The following is a 16,492-nucleotide window of genomic DNA, read 5'->3' on the forward strand; positions in this document are numbered from 1 at the left end:
AGAGCACAAGCAGGGGAGGGGCAGAGAGAGGGAGACACAGAATCCAAAGCAGGCTCTAGGCTCTGAGCCATCAGCACGGAGCCCGACGTGGGGCTTGAACCCACAAACTGGGAGATCATGACCTGAGCCGAAGTCAGACACTTAACTGAGCCACCCAGGCACCCGAGCACTGTGTTTATCAGTCACGATCCCACAGGGCAGAGGGACTGATTAGACGAGGAATCTGAAACCCTGGAGGTTAGTCTTTCCCATCATGCCAGTAGCATTTGGTCTGTGGAATTTATTTCTTCAAGAATTGGAGTCCTCTCCGAGTAAAGCTTGTGTGTTGTTAACGCATCTAGTGCCTGACATCTACTAGGCACTCCATGAACATTCGTTGAATGAATGGCAATGAGCGCCATTTAAAAATATCCAGGGATACCACATCTTTGGCTGTTTGGAAAGGTTAAGTCCATATCACAAGAAGCAATTGGGTACAACGTGCAACCAAAAAGAATGCTTACGAGACACAATGGCCACCGCACTTGAAATTGTTTATTAAGCATTGAGCCACAGGACGGAACAATTTAAAGGCCACAATTTAAAGGTATAATCTCAAGTCCCACGATCCTAGAATGCCCTGGAAAATATTTCAGTAAGCTTCCCCTACCACTGACATTTTCAAGAGCATGAAAACCTATGATTTTTGAATCAACAAAAGTCACAGCCAAATAATGAACAAAAGCTACATCCACTGGATTAACTTTTCACATAGCAAATAATATTTCTTCCTTGATTAGATGGTGAGCAGACAGAAACACAGGGCTCTGGAGAACTTCAGAGAAGGAAACATGAGGCCACATGTGGGTGTGGGTCCACGGAGCTAGCATGCTTCTATTCTCTTCCACGGTGTTCAGATATATTTCTTTTCAACTTTTGATCGCTACAGGGGAAAAAAAATAACATGAACCTAAGGCTACATTCAAAAAAAAAAAATGGAAGAATCCGTATCTTGTATGTTTCTCTAGAACACACAGAAGGAAGATGCCATTCCTCCAGGGAGCTGGAGGGAACCATGTAATATAGATGAATACGACTTGTCAGAAATGAGACTGAATGACCGATCTGGCTTCTCTCCAGCACATTTGATCAATGCCAGCCAGAATCTGTGCCCAGTTTCCTACCACCCTCTGTGAAATAGGAATAGTTCCTTCTTTCCCTAGAATTGTGGCCATGTGGATTTGATGTGATTATCTCAAGGGCACCCAAGTGAAGCCCATGCATTCAGACTTTCATGGCTCTAATTAACCTGGCCCCCAAAATTCCATGTGTTATGAGTCACTATTGTGTCCTATATATATATATTTTTTTAATGTTTATTTATTTTTGAAAGAGAGAAAGAGCACCAGCCGGGGAGGGGCAGAGAGACAGGGAGACACAGAATCCGAAGCAGGCTCCAGGCTCTGAGCTGTCAGCACAGAGCCCGACGTGGGGCTCGAACTCACCAACTGTGATATGACAACCTGAGCCAAAGTCAGACACTTAACCGACTGAGCCACTCGGGTGCCCCTATTGTGTCCTATATTAAAAAAAAAATTAATCTCATTTGTACCTTTTGGATTGATAACACATATGACTTCACAGTAATTGTGACTTCTGTCAGAAATGCGACTTTGCTTCTGCTAATTTTTTAGGGCGACAGCCTCTCTCTGTGTTGTTGTGGGCACATGGGAACAGAATCCTGCTATGCTACATCCTGATGAGATTTGTGCAAACACAGGGCTGTGGAAAGGTTAATCAGGAGTGTTTGCCTGATATGGTTTCCTTTTGTGTAACAGCAGTTATGCCCCCTCCGCCCCCCCCCCCCGCACTTCATGCACGTTTTTTTTTTTTTTTAGAGTTTATTTATTTTTGAGGTGGGGCGACAGAGAGGGAAAGAGAGAGACTCCCAAGCAGGCTCTGCACTGTCAGTGCCCAGCCCGACTCAGGGCTTGAACTCACAAATGGTGAGATCATGACCTGAGCCGAAATCAACAATCAAATGCTTAACTGACTGAGCCACCCAGGCACCTGGATGCACATCCTTATCTAAGCAGATTGGAAATATGTGAAACTCTGGTCTCTCCCCAGCACCTTCCAGAAATGCTCAAGCTCTGGACAGGATGGCCTCTTTAAGAAAGATCCTTGTTGTACCAGGAAAAGGATCTCGTCTTTCTGGACAGGATTTGACCAAGAAAGGTGCCTCTCTGACCTATCTCATGGGCAGGAATGACAGATCCACCTCTCGCATAAATGAAATACAATTTTTAACGTGCAATTTCTTGAGCATTCGTTCAGGTATTCCCAGTTAAGATTAAGAGCCAACAAGGTAAGGGGTGCCCGGGTGGCTCTGTCGGTTAAGCGTCCAACTTTGGCTCAGGTCATGCTCTCACCTGACCCCCGTGTTTGAGCCCCGCATCGTGTGTTTGAGCCCCGCATCGGGCTCTGTGCTGACAGCTCCGAGCCTGGAGTTGCTTCGGATTCTCTGTCTCCCTCTCTCTCTGTCCCTCTCCCGCTCATGCTCTCGCTCTTAAAAATAAAAAACAAGCATTAAAAAAAAAAGCGAACAAGGTAAAACTGTATCACATCCCCCGTGGGTTGTGATATATGGGTAATGGGGCAACAAGGACAAAGAGAGAGAGCGAAACATAAATCCTCAGTCATGTCAAATTCCCTTTGTAATGTTCTCTTTCATCTTTATTTATCCGCAGTCTGCCAGTTTAATATAGAATCTTGTTATGCTAGTAAGCTGCGTCGTGAACTCCGAGGGCAAACGACAAAGGTGCGGGACTGATCGTCACATGTAAAAGAATGCAAAGTCGGAAGAACGGGTCAAGGTCCCTAAGGAATCCTCGCAGCGCAAGGGTCCTGCCCCTTCTCGCCTTGGAGGAAATCCGGGCCCAGCAGTGCTGCGCGGCGGGCCGGGAGGGCAGCTTACCTGGGGCCAGGCTTCTATTCCTTCTCTGCACCCAGCAGGTCGCTGGCCAGCTGGCTGATGTGCTCCCAGGCCAGCCGCACGTGTGCAGATTCCACGGTGCGGGAGCAGATGGCAAAACGAAGCACGAACTTGTCCCTCAGGTGACATGGAACCAAGTGGATTTTTTTGGTGCCGTTTATTCTTTCCAGAAGAGCTTCATTCAGCTTGTTGGAACCCTGCAGAGACGGAGGGGTGGGGGGGGGCGTGCTAAGGTCCCCGAGAACTCGGGCTTCAGCTGAGCACCGCGCAAGGCCAGCATTAGGCGACACTGCTCTGTGCCACTTTACAGGAGTAGGGAGAGGGAGGAGAAAAGGAGGAAGAGGGGGAAGGCCATCAAGGGGAGGGGGAGGGGAGGAGGAAGAGGGGGAGTGAGGAGGAGAAGGAGGGTGGTGGGGAGGGAGAAGGGAGGACGGAGAGGAAGAAAGAGAATAAGAAGAAAAACGGGCTGAGTGAGGACACCGAATGAGCAGGAGTAGTTGAGATGAACTGGGGTGAAGGACGGAAAACCAAGGACGCAGTAGCTACAGTTTATGTGCTGGGCGTTAAAGAAAGTCATACTATGTGCACTGAAGCCGTCGATGATGAAGAGAACACGAAATCCAGACCGGAGAAGAACGGGACAGAGAGAAGAAAGGAAGGACCAGGTGGTAGGCATGGAGATACAGAAATGAACCACGAGCCCGAACAAGATGCTTCCCGGAGAAGAACCAGGATCCCTGGAATGGAGACAGCAAGCAAGTGTGCTCAGGAAGAAACCTCTACGGGCTGCAAAGCGCCCTGGGCTTCTGGAACAGGGAGGGGGGGTGCCCTGTGCTGCGCTTGCGCAAGGGGCGGGGCCACCGCAGGTGCGCCTGTGGGGGACCTGGGTCAGGCTGAGATGCCCCCAGCTGGCAATTCCACTTGTGGGAATGCGCCTGTTGGACCAGCCGTAGAGCCCGAAAGCAGATGGGTGGCACTGAAGGATGGCGTTGGGGACACCGCTCGGGAGGACGAGGATCTGAGATCCTGGCAGTGGCTGTGACCCTGGTTTCTGCTGAAATCCTCATCATGTGTGCAGCCGACCCTCCCACCGCTCCAGTTTGAGCTGCGCGGGTCCGCTTATGGGTGGAACTTTTTCTATGAATCCAGCACGTACCTAGGAATGTATTTTCTCTTCCTTATGATTTTGTTAATAGCATTGTCCGGGCTGCCTGGGTGGCTCAGGCCATTAAGCGTCCTACTCTTTTTTTTTTTTTCTTTTTTTTAATTTTCTTAATGTTTTATTTATTTTTGAGAAAGAGGCAGAGTATGACCGGGGGAGGGGCAGAGAGAGAGAGGGAGACACAGAATCTGAAGCAGGTTCCAGGCTCTGAGCTGTCAGTACAGAGCCCGATGCGGGGCTCGAACTCGTGACCTGTGAGATCATGACCTGAGCCCAAGTCGGACACTTAACCGACTGAGCCACCCAGCCTCCCCAAGCATCCTACTCTTGATTTCAGCTCAAGTCACATCTCAAGGTTGGTGGGATCGAGCCCCACATCAGTCTCTATGCTGACAGCTTGGAGCCTGCTTAGAATTCTCTCTCCCTCCCACTCTGCATCTGCCCAACTCGCCCTCTCTCTAAAAAAAGTTTTTTAAAGATAAAAGTAACATTTTCTGTCCTCTAGCTTACTTTCTTGTAAGCACACTGTGTGTAATACACAGAACATACAGAATGTGTGATAATCGACTGTGTTATCAGTAAGGCTTCTGGGCAACAGTAGGCTGTTAGCAGTTAAGTTTGGGGGAATTCAGAAGTGGATTTTCTACTTTGTGGGGGGCTGGGCCCCTAACTCCCTCACTGTGCTTTAAACGGACCAAGTGTGTGGTGTGTGGGTTGCATCTCAATAAAACCATGAAAGTTAAGCGAAAGTCCTGCCAGAACTCCGGCAGTCAAAACAGAACAAAACGTCTGTCCGTGGTGAACACGGCAAAACACACTGTCAACACCAGTGCCTCTGGAACCACGACCCGAGGCCACTCTGGGGACCCTGCGGCTGGAACACCCGTGCTCTGAGATTTCCCCCGTGTCCACCCGGCATGTGTGTGCCCCTCTGCCCTCTGCACACTTTCTCTAGGGTGTCTCCACTTTGTTTTTATTTTCTTAATTAAAAAAAAGTTATTTATTTTTGGGAGAGCGCCAGTGGGGGAGGGGCAGAGAGCGAGGGACAGAGGATCTGAAGCAGGCTCTGTGCTGACAGCAGCGAGCCCCGACGCGGGGCTTGAACTCACGAACCACGAGATCGTGACCTGAGCCGAACTCAGACGCTCAACCGACTGAACCTCCCAGGTGCCCCGTAGGGTCTCCCCACTTTGCACTCTGCACAGAGTGCATGGCCCCGTCGCCAAGCCCTGCACCAGAACCCCAGCACCCCACTAACTGTGTAGAGTCCAGGCTTTCTCTCTGTCTGGTTCTCATAGCCACCCAGAAGCTCTGAGAAGCAGTGACAGGAGGATATGGTGAGCGGAGGGCCACCTGGTGATTACAGCACGTGGACGGTGCAGCCAGGCCCACCCCTGCTTCTCCCGATGGCCTCCGTGGTTGTGAACAAGGAGGCCTGTGGGAAAAGTAGGTTCTGGAATGCATGGCCAGCTTGAGAGCGGTCAGTGTGAGGCCCCCATCCAGCCTCGGTCACGAGCTAGACTAATAAGGTGCCTGCCCGTCCCGCACCTTTCCGGGCCTTTTGAGAAATGTGGTCATGATTCCCAGCCTCGATGGCTGGTGCCCGCCGCGCTCCGGGGAAGCTCCCCGTCCCACGGTGAACGCACTCATCGTCAGGCGGCAGAGCGCCCAGAACTTATACCCCTGTGTGCACCCAGCAGCCCGCAGGGGCTGGTTAAGGTGCAGAGTCTGCAGGTCTGGGCTGCGGCCGGAGCTGGTCGGGGGATGACACTCGCATCAGTGAGCGTGTACACGGGCCAGCGCCCAGAGCATTCCCCGGTGGCGGAGATACATGCCTGGAGAAAGGGGAGGGCACTCCAGGGCCAAGGGTCTACACAAGCGAGAAGCCTCAGTCTGCTCGAGGAACGGCAGAAGACGGCTCCTGGAGAAGAGTGCTCGGGGCCCAGCGGGCAGTCAGGCTGGGGCAGGGCCTGGAGGGGCAAACAGCAAAGACTGGAAAATGCGTGCTGAGTTCCGTGGTTTCTGGGGAGCTCAACTGCCGGTCTTGTGCTCGGAGGCAATGAACGATACTCTCTCGCTGGTCACCGTCACGGACCATGAAGGAGACTAAAGGAGACAAACGTACCTTGAGCCGAAAACAGACCAGCCCCAGAGTGACCTCTGCACAGATTTCAAAGCGAGGGTCCTGGTGCAGCAGATGTTCAAACTCGTGGGCCAGCTGGACGTGCTGGAAAGGGAAGGGCATCTGTCTGAGTTTCCCGACACCACTCAGCTCAGGACTTAACCACCTAGAAAACCTCATTAGACGGCCCATGCATAATTCATTCACATGCTCTCAACCGTTTTCTTCGAGCATGTACATTCCTCCACACCAGCCAGTTAGGAAAAAAATCCCGTTTACCAGGAGGGAAGGACGAGTGTCTTCAGAAAGACACTGCCATTGTCTTTTGTTCAGGGGACTGTTTTAATCTCACCAAAACAATCATTTATAATCTCAAATCTTATTTAAACATCCTGGTAAAGGCAGGGTAGCTAGCCACTACTGAGATGCCCTGTGCTGAGCCCCAAGGTCCCCGCCATCCTACTGTCCCCAAGCAGCCCATGGGGTAGGCGTTGCCACAGTTATGCCCGCTTTACAGATAAGGAAACCGAGGGTGTGACGGTGACATACATAGCTGCCCGTCACCAAAGCTTCGGTTCTGCGGTGCTGTTATCCAACAGCGCTTGCCACCAAGAGAAGAGAATGACAGTCCCCGTCACGTTCGATAAATGCCTCCCTCTCGCTGCATTCACCACCTTGTTTGACTTGTAGGGGTTTGTGGAACGCAAAAGGGGATTCGTATAGCATGTGAACGGAGAACAAGCTCGCCACGGTCTGCATGTGTATCGCTCATTCCGCACCCAGGTGCTCGGCTCGGTGCTCAGTGCTAGGTGCTCGGTGCTCTCAAGTAGGTGCTAGGGGCCGGGGTTGGGGGCGGGGGGCGGGGGGGATCTCTGAGCAGAAGCCCCGCTGGGGAGTGTTGTTGGGAAGGAAGTCTCATTGGACTGTGCAGCTCCACGTCCGGTAATAAATATGGTGCCACTAGAGGGCACCAAAGACTTCATGCTGGCAGGTGCTGTTTCCCTCCATGGTCCACCTGCCTGGGGACAAGCTTTGACCATCCCGGTCCCTTCCTGTCAGGCTGGATGGGAGCCCTCTCAGGGTGAGGCATGGAGTGTTTTTTGTTGTTTTTTGTTGTTGTTGTTGTTGTTGTTGTGTTTTTGTCTTCTTTCTTTCTTCCTTTCTTTCTATTCTCAAGTTAGTTAACATACAGTGTAGTCTTGGCTTCAGGAGTAGAACCCAGTAATTCATCACTTACACATTACACCCAATGCTCATGCCTACAGGGGCCCTTCTTAATGTCCATCATCCATTTTCCCCGCCCCGATCAACCCTTAGTTTGGGATTCATTTCTGGGCTGCAAGCAAGCCTGGCTCAATATTCACTAATCAATCAGTGTGTCCATCACATGAATAGAAGAAAGGATAAGAACCATAGGATCCTGTGAATAGATGCAGAAAAGGCTTTTGACAAAATACAGCCTCCTTTCCTAATGAAACCCTCCCTCAAGAAAGTCGAGATAGAAGCAACATACCCTGACGTCATAAAAATCATGTATGAAAGACCCATAACTAATATCCTCAATGGGAAAAAACTGAGAGCTTTCCCCCTGAGATCAGGAGCACGACAGGGATGTCCACTCTCACCGCTGTTGTTTAACACAGTGTTTGAAGTCCAAGCGTCGGCAGTCAGACAACAAAATGAAATGAAAGGCATCCACATTGGCAAAGAAGGAGTCAAACTTTCACTCTTCGCAGATGACATGATACGCTACGTGGAAAATCCTAAAGACTCCACCAAAAAGCTGCTAGAACTGATAGATGAAATCAGCAAAGTCACAGGATATGAAATCAACATAGAGAAATTGGTTGCATTGCTATACGCCAATAATGAAGCAACAGAAAGAGACATTGGAGAATCGATCCCAGGTACAATTGCATCAAAAACCATAAAATAATCTAGGAAGTTCCCAGCCAAAGATGTAAAAGACCTGTACTCTGAAAACTATAGAAAGCTGATGAAGGACATTGAAAAAGACACAAAGAAATGGGAAAACATTCCATGCTCATGGATTGGAAGAAGAAATATTGTTAAAATGCCGATACTACCCAAAGCACTCTACGTATTCGATGCAATCCCAATCTAAATAGTATCAGCATTCTTCACAGAGCTAGAACAAACAATCCTAAGGTTTGTACGGAAACAGAAAAGTCCCCGAATGACCAAAGCAATGTTGGAAAAGAAAACCAAAGCGGGAGGCATCACAATCCCAAACTTTAGCTTGTATTACAAAGCTGTAATCATCAAGACAGTATGGTATTGGTACAAAACAGACACACAGATCAGTGGAACAGAACAGAGAACCCAGAAACGGACCCACAAATATAAGAGGCATGGAGTGTTTTTACAGGAAGCAGCTTAATCACACCCACGGGCCCCAGAGCCTTAAGCTATGGTGACAACGAACACTTGATTTTTGTCAAAGAAGTTGAATCCTTATTATATTTGAGAGCATGTTCTCACATGGGGAGGGGGATCTTGCACCCATAAGCTCACACGCAAACACTCCTTTCCTAGTTCCCTACCCCACAGATCCTCCTGGTGACTACCAGCTCCCAAGGGCCCCCACGGGCCTCATAAGGTAGACAGATGGCACCGTGTGGCATTCCACAGGCCATGTGCCCCGCACACAGGAAGAGCCTAGAGCCACTGTGTGCTGCCCACAGCTGCACAACAGACTAAGCTGAGGCACCAGGACCCAAACTGTCACGGTCACTAGTCAGAGACCACAGGCATCCCTGCTTCCATGAAGCCCGAGGCCCTCTGTCCAGCAAGATGGCGCCATCTTGGCTGAGGAAGGACGCCAGCATGGGAGGGACCAGCTGGGAATCGGCAGCTCTCTGCAGCCAGCTAAGTGGGTGGGCCTTGGGGGAGTCACAGCACATACTCTGGCCTCAGTTTCTTCAACTGCTTTAAAAAAAAAATGGCAGGGTGATGGGGCTTGAAGTAGACCAGTTGTTCTCACATTGTAGAGCTCATCACGGCGGCCTGGTTCACTTATAGCAACAGAGGTTGCCGGGACCCACCCGAGAGTACAAGGCCATGCATGTGCTGCTGGTCGGGGACACACTGAGAAACCCTAGGCTGGAGACTGTCTGTTTCCGGAAGCTCCAAGGTGCTGCCGTGCTGGCAGTGTTCGGAGGGAAACGTACTGTGTTCTCATGACTGCCCTGCTGTCATTGCACCTGCTGCAGGTGAGGTGTGGCCACAGTCCCGGCCGTGTGGTGTACTCACTTTGCAGTTCCCTGGACCTGACGGCCTGTGGTCTTCATGGAAGCGTCCAGAAGGCCCATAATCACGCACTGACCATCTTGTGAATGGCCAACCCTCAGTAACGCAAACTAACCTTTATCATGTATTTGCTTATTAAGCCGTCTTCCTCCATTTCTAGTGTCCAAGGCCTGCCTAACGTTCCCCAGCTAGGTACTGAAAGCATGGTCACCTTGCGGATGTAAGCCTGCAGTCCCTTGACGCCGTACATCCTAAAAACAAACCACATCTTCAGAGAGCGAAACCTTCGGCCCAGCGGCAACTGCCAGTGCTGAAACAGAACAGAAAACGCTGCGTCAGGGAGGAAGGTACCTCAAGCTGGTTTTCCTCTGGCTCCTGGGGCACCTGTTTCTCTTGGAGACAGCTGATTCCCTGGAGGCCTCCCCTCCCCGTCCGGCCACCATGCGGGCTGAGCAAAGCCCACGGCTGGAGGCTCTCTTTGCAGAGCCCCGAGACAGACAAGGACCGACCAGGCTGCTTCCTGGGAAGGCACTGTGTTCTCGGAGCAGATGTGTGCAGGTTGCGCACGGATGGAGCTCACCAGCCAGCGGGGGCACGGGCGTCGGCAACTGCAGGCAGGAGGAGGCTGAAACCCACCCCTTCGGCTCAGCGTGTTCCCTGTGCTGTTCCGGCACCCTTTTCTAGAACAATAGGGGTTCTCTTCCTCCCCCACCCCCGCTGCCACAGAATGACCCGCAAGACGGTCACTAGAAAATACAACCCTGACATGCCGGTCCTCCAATAAGCTTTCTCTAGTTTTTCCTCAATCTGTCAGCCGGCTGGCACTCCACCAGCTGTGGGGCCCCTGCAATGGCTGCAAATGCACGAAAGCCAGCAAGAAAGGACCCAGAAGGGAGGGAGGGCAAGGGGGCCTTCTGGGACCATAAAACGGGCACTTCATTGTGACTTTTCAAGTGGTCAGGTTCTATCACCTACAGAGAAGATGCTGAGGGCACTTCAGGCTCCCTCTCTGTTCCCTGGACCTTCCCTGCAGGGCAGGGCTCGAGGAGGGCGTAGCGGGGCAGGGGGCACAGCCCGGACCCTCCCCCAGCGAATCCGTGATGGGCACAGTGGGGCTGTCTGGGCCCTGCTCCCTCTGTAGCGCAGCGGGCGGGCAGGTTTGAACCTTCGTGCTGAGCATGCCCAGGCCACGCTGCTTCTGAAGGGCAAATGCATCACCAGGGGGTCCCAGCAAGGGCTTCACGGAAGCCCCTCAAGTTGCAAAGAGAAACAGGGGCCCGCTACTGACGCTCAGAGGCACCGGACCCGGTGTCACCCTGTGTCCACCAGGCACTGTGCCCAGCGGGTTCACGCAGCATTTCACCCCATCACCCTCACGCCTGTGAAGCCGGGGCTTGTGTCTTCATCTTACGGGAGGACAGCAGGCGTGGAGAGGCTAGGGAGCCACGTGCGACGCCCCAGAGCCCGGATGGCCCCCGCGGACACAGATCCGCCCTAAGGGACAGCACGTCTGCAGGTTGTTGGGGGAAAACCGAACTCACTCACAGGCCTTTCTGGAAAGTCAGAAAGCCTACCACCCCCACTGTGGTGGTGATGGGCAGTGCTTTCTTGGCATTGTTCACCACAGATGCTGCATTCCAAAATCATTCCCCACCGCGTCAGCGAACGTCCTGGAGATCAAGACAGGACTGAGGTCTAACACTCAGAGGAATAGCCTCATTAATGAATCATGAATGGCTTAGTTAATCTTTACACCGGGAGGAATGGCTTGGGACCTAACTTAATTTCTGCGGTCCTGGAGTAAAAATGCGCACAGTTTAATCGAGCGCTGATTCAAACGTTGCCCTAGAATGCTGTCACCACCTGTCCTGAGCCTGGGGCAGGACCGGGGTAGACGTCCCCCGGAAGAGAAATTCCCTTTGCATCCAGCCTGTAAGTTCAGAGGTGACAGGACGTGTCATAAGGCTTTATGGAATATTGTTGACCACTGTACTTAAATAGTCAGGAGGAAAATCCACATACACGGGCCACCTAAAATGATTCTGCATGTAGAAGTCAGTCAGTACTCGAGGTTTCTTGGACACCAAAGGAGCTATTTCTGGGTACTTTTCCCTCCACAACTGAAAATTTTAAAACCTTATCTCCAGGCTGTCCTGTGTGTCGTCCCACTCTTGATAAGCCACCGAAATAGACCAGAAGATGTATTTTCCTCACTCAGATAGCATGGGGGCTGTGAGGCTCAGTGAGTGGGCTTTTGACCCAGGTTCTTGGCTCTCTTTAAATCAGGTTCAGCAAATTCTTTGACCTCGGACCTCTTGTTTCCACATCTGTGAAATGGGTATAATGATGCCCACTTTGCCTAAGACCAGGTAAATAAATGGTAGGTAAATGCTGCTACGGTTCCCTCTTTGGTCATTCACAAGCAGACATGATGCAAAACCCCCTTTGCCAAGGTGTTCCCACTCCCTCCTCCTGGTGCTGAGTCTGCCCTTGTGCCCCCATCCCTTGAGGGCTGACCGTCCTGCCAGGGGCTGCTCATGCCTTTCACCCTACACTTCCCGGACTGGCCTGGTCAGGGGCCTAGAATTCCCGGGGTGGGGGGGCCTCCTCCGCAACCTGGAGGCCGTGACCACCTCAGGTTGAAGTTTCCATCATCTTTGAACAAAATGATGATGATGTCTGTGATATATATATTTTTTTCATCTGCTGAGCCCAGCACTCCCTCGTCAAGAACAGCCCGGACCCCAGGGCATTTGCCCAGACTTCACTCTAAAGGAAGAAACCATAAAAGAGCTCCAGAAGTACCTATATGTGGATCGAAAAGGAAAGATATCCCTACATTCTAGCTAAGAGAGCAGTAAAACTGCCAGAAAATACGGTCAGGGGCTCTCCAGGGCTGTGGCACAGGGAAGGGGGTCAGGGTGGGAGGCGGGTGACACGTACTTGTGAGGAGTGGATGGAAGGAACAACACTCATAGGGCAAGACTGGTGCCCCAGGCCCTTTGCACAGCCAGGGCCCAGACACAATTCTTTCCTGGTGGGAATGCCCTGCATCTGCCCCCACTTGATCTCTCCTACTTTGTGGCGCTGTTTTTCTAAGGACTCACTTATGCGCATCAGTTTTTAGAGGACTCTCTGCTCCAGAATAATTTCCCCATCCTAATTTGCTCCTCCACGAATTTCATCTGCTTATTCACGGACCACGAGATGCCTGCAGAGAATACACTATGCGCCTGCCCCCTGGCTCTCTCCGCGGGCGCGCGCAGCAGGACATAAAGCACGGTTATCCAAGATGACCTCCCAAGCCAGGGGGGACGGCCGCGAGGGCGGGCTGCCACAGTGCCGCACGCCAGCCTGGATCCAGGTCCTTCCCAAACAGCAGGTGGACCAACCCGAAGCTGCCCACACACGACCTACAGTTCATAGGCTGCCGGCATATGATGCCTGGGACTTGGTTCTCATAAACAGCACAAGGAGAGTCTAAGCGAAGCTAACGGGGCCCTAGCTGACTAGCTGGAACATGTTCCCTCGGGCCGGCAACAGCCAGCAGCAAGGAGCAGCGTGTTCCAGATCTGTCTCAGCACGGCGGCTCACAGCGGTGTGCAGAATGGTTATCCCCGCGTGTGTGGTCATCTGTGCCCCTGTCTCCCTCGGTAGCCTGGGGGTCCGGGAGGGAGGCATGGGGCCTCACTCATCTCTGAGAAGCTTCCAGAGCCGTGCGTAGCTCCCGGCTGACAAAGAGGGCCATCCAAGCACCGCTGTGGTCTCTGACTCTGATCTCCCACTGCCCTAAGGGGAGAGTGTGCGCCCCAGGCGCACGGCAGCCATGCGGAACGGACGGGCCGTGTAGTCTAAGGATAACACCTGTTCTTACAGAGGATTATGGGGGCAGAAGTTCCTGCCTCCTTCCGAGGGGCGCAGGCAAGATCCTTTCCTCCTGATCCGAGACCCGGAGTCGGTGGGCTCAGCACAGCTGTCTGTGGCCTGGCTTAGGACCCAGCTAGAAGGTGTCCTCTAGGGTGACTCTGAGCCTGAGCGGAACAGGAGGGCAGCGAGAGTTACAGCCCATGACAGGACCCCTCTCTGTGTTCACACTTTCGATCACCTGAGCCCTGGACTCAGCGTGTCAAATCTCCCACTTACCCGATAGTCGGTGATAAGCCCTGGAAAAGAGAAAGAAATAGAAAAGAGAAGCCATCAGACACACTGGTCGATTTCACATCTATTCCTTCTCACCTTCAAGGTAAACTTCCTGTGTCCCGTCCCTCACCTCCTGTACCAGCAGAAGGCAGGAGGCTGGGTGTTTGGGGGGCACTTCCCAAGGTACCAAATCCAAGGGGCTTTCCAAGAGAGCAGGGTTCCCAGGACAAATTGGAAATGCCAGATTACAACTGGATTCCCATTCGCTTCACTTTCTATGGTTACAGAAGCACAAAACCCGAGCTATCTTCTGGTATCGGCATTCGGAGCACGTGAAGCCTTCCTCGTGCACTCATTCATGCGCAGGAAGGTGAATTTGTGATATACAGAGTGAGTAGGATATTAGACAAGAATCTAACTTTTAGGGCACCTGGGTGGCTCAGTCGGTTAAGTGTCTGACTCTTGATCTTGGCTCAGGTCATGATTTCATGGTTTGTGAGATCGAGCCCCCACACTGGGCTCTGCGAGGACAGTGTGAAGCTGCTTGGCCTGGGATCCTCTCTCTCTCTCTCTCTCTCTCTCTCAAAATCAATAAACTTAAAAAAAAGGAATCAAACTTTTGATGAGTGTTCATGTCTGTATTCTCGGATCTTAGTACAGAATCTGGCATGGAGCAGATACCTGAGTGTACATTCGATCAATGTCGTTATCCTGGATTCAAATGGCTTCATAGTGGTTACAAAAAAATGGATGGTTAAGGGACGCCTGGGTGGCTCCCTCGGTTAAGCATCCGACTTCGGCTCAGGTCACAATCTCGCGGTTCGTGAGTTCGAGCCCCGCACCGGGCTCTGTGCTGACGGCTTGGAGTCTGATGCAATGCACACCCACTGTCACAGATGGCTCTTCACCCGCTGTGTAGACGGGTCTACACTATACTTACAAGGAAATCTAAAGTCGCCACTTATTATTGATTTTTTGACTATCATCTGGAGACAGTAGTCGTTTTCTTTTCTGTTCTTTTTTTTTTCCAATGTTTATTTAGTTTTGAGAGAGAGAGAGAAAGACAGAGTGTGAGCAGGGGAGGGGCAGAAAGAGAGGGAGACGCAGGATCCGAAGCAGGCTCCAGGCTCCGAGCTGTCAGCACAGAGCCCGACGTGGGGCTCAAACCCACGAACCGTGAGATCATGACCTGAGCTGAAGTCAGATGCTTACCCGACCGAGCCCTCCAGGCGTTTTCTTATTTAGGGTCATAACATGGTAGAGACGGGAGAACATTCAGGGCCACTGTGCCAGGTCCCACCCCCTAATCTTAGGAGGGACCCTGTGATGAAAGCCCAAGGTCACACAGCCCAGGTCAACTCCCAGCCACCACTGTCTGCACCATGTGAAATGGGGTTGTCAAACATCAACAGCAGGGTCACCAGAAGTGGCCTGACAGGGAGGCATAGACACCAGCAGACATAACATAACAGCACCCAAAATATATGTGGCACACGAGGAGCACTCAGTAAGAGTCTGTTAAGAACCCAGATGACGCCAGATGACGTCGTGAATGGAGATGAATGTCCCTCCCTTTTAGTTTATGTCACAGTGCTGTCCCCATAGCCACCAGCCACGTGTGGCCATTCAAATGTCATTCCAGTGAAATACAGTTAAAAACTGAGCTCTTTGGTGCACCTGGGGGGCTCAGTCGGTTGAACATCCACCTTCAGCTCAGGTCATGATCTCGAGGTTTGTTAGTTCGAGCCCCACATCGGGCTCTGTGCGGTCAGCCTGTCAGCGCAGAGCCTGCTTGGGATCTTCTGTCCCCCTCTTTCTGCCTCCCCTGATTGTGCTCTCCCCAAAATAAACACATATTTAGAAAACAAATAATAACTTTAAAATTTTTTTAATGTTTATTTTTGAGAGAGAGAGAGAGAGAGAGGGAGAGAGAGAGAGAGAGAGACAGTGCCAGTGGGGGAGAGGCAGAGAGAGAGGGAGACAGAATCCGAAGCGGGCTCCAGGCTCGGAGCTGGCAGCACAGAGCCCGACGCGGGGCTTGAACCCACAGACGAGATCATGACCTGAGCCGAAGTCAGATGCTTAATCGACTGACTCACCCAGGCACCCTCCCAAAACAAATAATAAGTTTTATGTGCCTGGTCAGTCTTTACGGCTACAGAGGATACACAGGGGGTGAGCAACCTCTAAATTTGCAAATGGCACGATAAAAACAACACATGAGACTGGCAAGAAATAACACCACATGACAACAGCATCTGCACTGGGGGGGATGGGGTCATGGGGACTTTCTGGCTCCCCCCGCTTTATGCTTCTAGTTTCCAAATGTACAGTTTCTATAATGGAAGAGTTTGTCTGAAAAGTCTGTGTAACAGGTGCAGCCACTTTTCCCCATCACCTGCATTTTGACAGGATTGTCTGTTATATATATAAACCATCCCACATGGTTTGGTCCTAGTTCAAAGTCAGTGTCAACCCGTAGCTGGCAGACGCCCAGTGAGACAAACTCATAAACACGGGAATGAAACATGGGGATGTACTAGAAAGGCAACCACTCCCACATTGCTGTCCCACTGTCGCTGCTGGCCACCTCCCCCTTGGTCCAGCTGTGTTCCAGCAGCAGGACACGTGGATCTGAGGTTCCAGGGGAGGCGGAGGGACAACAGTCACAAACCAGTGAGCGAGGTGGCTGCATGGTGAGAGTCACGTGCCCTGAAGGAGCCACAAGGGTGAAAGGACAGGAGGGCATCTGCCTCCGTGCAGAGACCCGGGAAGACCTCTCGTCCTGGACCCAGTGATGAGAGGGAGGCATCCTAATGACCCC

At 51.8% G+C, this 16,492-nt stretch overlaps 1 protein-coding gene across 1 annotated transcript in view; it reads right to left on the minus strand.

Annotated features, from left to right (window-relative positions):
• Positions 1-516: 516 nt before the first annotated feature.
• DDC (dopa decarboxylase) overlaps positions 517-16,492 on the minus strand; it is a 65,512-nt gene continuing 49,536 nt past the window's right edge. Inside the window, exons 10-14 of the mRNA XM_042927563.1 lie at positions 13,672-13,691; positions 9,740-9,838; positions 6,262-6,363; positions 2,957-3,171; positions 517-922 (exon numbers count right to left, since the gene is read on the minus strand). Coding sequence (XP_042783497.1) covers positions 2,971-3,171; positions 6,262-6,363; positions 9,740-9,838; positions 13,672-13,691 — 422 coding nt within the window. The 3' untranslated portion in view covers positions 517-922; positions 2,957-2,970. The remainder of the gene's footprint in view (positions 923-2,956; positions 3,172-6,261; positions 6,364-9,739; positions 9,839-13,671; positions 13,692-16,492) is intronic.

The sequence above is a fragment of the Panthera leo genome, chromosome A2 (genome assembly GCF_018350215.1).
Source record: "Panthera leo isolate Ple1 chromosome A2, P.leo_Ple1_pat1.1, whole genome shotgun sequence".
NCBI lineage: Eukaryota > Metazoa > Chordata > Mammalia > Carnivora > Felidae > Panthera > Panthera leo.